This window comes from Cryptomeria japonica, chromosome 3 (genome assembly GCF_030272615.1).
Source record: "Cryptomeria japonica chromosome 3, Sugi_1.0, whole genome shotgun sequence".
NCBI lineage: Eukaryota > Viridiplantae > Streptophyta > Pinopsida > Cupressales > Cupressaceae > Cryptomeria > Cryptomeria japonica.
Genome location: NC_081407.1, coordinates 42,077,332 through 42,080,235, shown reverse-complemented (window position 1 = coordinate 42,080,235; position 2,904 = coordinate 42,077,332). Strand labels below are relative to the sequence as shown.

The following is a 2,904-nucleotide window of genomic DNA, read 5'->3' as shown; positions in this document are numbered from 1 at the left end:
CATCATAGAAATATCATATCAAAGCATATCATAAATCATCATCCATAACACATCACATGTGGATCAGAGACAAGGGATATCATGTCTGTCAAAATACAACAGAGACAAGTCTCTCAGGTATGACTATCTCCTGAGGCTGATGGTCTCACAAAAGATCTCCCAGCTCCTAGATCTCCACCAAGTGGATTACGTCAGGGATGCCCCGTAATACCTCTTCTCTATGTCCCTATCTGACTACAAGCAAATCAAGTGGCTGCATATCTAGGAGCTCTGTGCTCTCTTGGAACCAACTCCTCATATAAATTCCTGTAGTACTCAGCCTCCTTGTCTATGTACCGTATATTCCTCAGTGTATCCCGCATCGGGGCACCACCTATCGCTCTCTTGAATCTCTCAGCAAGCTCCTCCTCCCAGCCTTGGTGCTCTCTCTCTGTATCCCGCTCTGCCATAATCTGTGTAATCTAGTGCTGCTGTGATAGCACCTGTGCCTATAACTCCTGCACTGTGACTTGTAAGCCTCTAATCTATGAGTCCTGCAAATGGGTGGGTACCCTAATCTGAATGGGTACCTCTTTCATGGTCCCACCCATACCTATCCCTGTCTGAGGCACCGATGGAGGTAGAACATCGGATATCCTCCTTTGGGTAGGTCGCCTAACATCCTCTATACCACCCACCACCACTAGCACTGCACCTACCCTACCAGTACCACCAACAACAAGGAGAAGTCCTCCTCCTCTCCCTACATCACCCCCTTGTCCTCTATCTCCTCCTCTATATCTCCCACCATCACCCCCCCATCCTCCATATCTCTCTCTATCTATCCCTATATCTCTCCAACCTCCCCCTCTATCACCTCCTCCACCACCTCCTCCATCATCTCCACCTCCATCTCTTACCTCCTCCCCCTCCTCATCTCTTTGTCTAACTCCCCCTCGCCTCTTTGGCTGCTGATCCTTATAATCTTAAAAAGTAGGTAACATCTCTGTTGGATCTAATATTCGTGCCACTGCATGTGCCACAAAGTAGGTAGATAACTCCTCTGTCATCCCAGCATCAACAACCATAGCTCCATAATCCCAGATCTGGCCTGCCAATATCATATAATCCTCTACTGCCACTACACTATCCATTGTGGGTCCCCACTTAGGCACATCCTATCTCCAGCTAGCATATAAACATGCTCCCTATGGTATCCCCTACTGTCTCCCATAGTGCCGCTGAACACAACTATGTAAAAATCGCTCAATGATAAAAGGTGTCTGCCCGATCAAATATCTCGACATATACACACAGGGAATCTCTATCTCATCCTCAACTCACACCTCACAATCCATATACGGTCTCCAAATGACCGTATCAATATCGTCCAATCCTCTCTGCCAGTGTTCTAGTTTTCCTAGCTTATGCTGGACAGCTATACCTGTATACCCATAAGCATATGCTTGACCAACTAGCCTATCCCTATCTTCAAGTGGTCTCAACATAGGAATGTGCTCCCAGGCCCACACCTGTAGTAATATCACCCCCGCTGACAAACTGTTGTATCCTAGATACACCATCTGGTGAAGCTCTCTGTAAAGGTGGGCTAACATACAGGACCCCCATCCAAACTTGCGTCCCTGTGCCACCTCTCCACCAAAGCTATCAACAAACCCCGATTAATGATATACCAAGGCAATTCTAGTAAGTATGATAAACCGCATCTCTCAATCACATCCCTATCAGCCTGTGACAATCGCAGAATCAATGACCACGATCACGGAAATCACTCTCGTGACTGAAGTACACCAAGTTGTGCCTACAAAATAACAAATGTCCATCATCAGTTCCCACATCTATCCGATATATCCAATCAAAACAAAATCAACTTGAAACAATGAATGAAATCAAAGACCCATATTGACAATCTAACCCATATCAAGAATCATATCAAAGACTCATATCGACAATCAAAGACCCGTATCGAAAATCAAAGACCCATCGCGAAAATCAAAGACCCATATCAAAAAATCAAAGACACATCAAAAATCAAAGACCCATATCGAAAATCAAAGATCCATAATGCAAGCATCATATCAAGAAACCATATCAAAGATCCATAATGCAAGCATCACATCAGGAATCATATCGGAAATCAAGAATCGGAACTGATATCGGACATCAAATTCATCTTGCAAGGTAAACCATCAAAGATCCACATCAAAATAAAATCAGGATCCTCATTCAAATAATCAATCAGCTTGGCACTCCATATCGAAAGAAAATTTCAACAGACTCCAAAAATCAGACATCATTATAGCAAAAAAAAAAAATTGGCTCATGACTCATCTTGAGCCACTCAGCAGGCACCTATCCACCCCAAAGCCATCTACCTCATCTATTCCCCCCACAACGTATTCTTCCAAATCTTTTTTACCCCTTTTTGGGCCCACGTGCCAAAACAAACCTCCTATGTGCTAAGTTGTTACCTATGCACTATCTTTCATCACCAATGCACTAGACACTTTACTCTGCGCGCTAAAACCCTCTATGCGCTAACCGGTTTTGCCATTGCGCTACCCTGCCAACCCAAAGCACTAATCTACTCGACACACTATCCTTTTCACCCTGACCACTGACCTGTCTACCCTATGCGCTAATCTACTAGACACGCTACCCTATACCGTTGGAGCGCTGTTGAATGCAACTTAAATGATAACCTATCTAAGTTAACCCTACGCGCTACTGTTCCTATCGTATGCGCTAAAACTATACCCCTACATGCTAAAATGACAAATTTTCAACCAAAAAATGGAAAACATGATCAAACAAAGAAAAATCAATTAAAAACGTGGCAAAATTTAGATGACTTATAGGTGGGCCATACGCAGTGGGCCTCTGTTATCGATGAACGCGCTCGAA

At 44.1% G+C, this 2,904-nt stretch overlaps 1 protein-coding gene across 1 annotated transcript; it reads right to left on the bottom strand.

Moving 5' to 3' along the window:
• Positions 1 to 245: 245 nt before the first annotated feature.
• Positions 246 to 1,608, bottom strand: LOC131873946 (protein argonaute 18-like). Its single transcript, XM_059217128.1, has 3 exons — positions 1,512 to 1,608; positions 593 to 964; positions 246 to 442 (listed from the first exon to the last, which is right to left on the bottom strand). The coding sequence occupies exons 1-3, from the start codon at positions 1,606 to 1,608 to the stop codon at positions 246 to 248; spliced, it is 666 nt and encodes a 221-aa protein (XP_059073111.1).
• Positions 1,609 to 2,904: the final 1,296 nt, after the last annotated feature.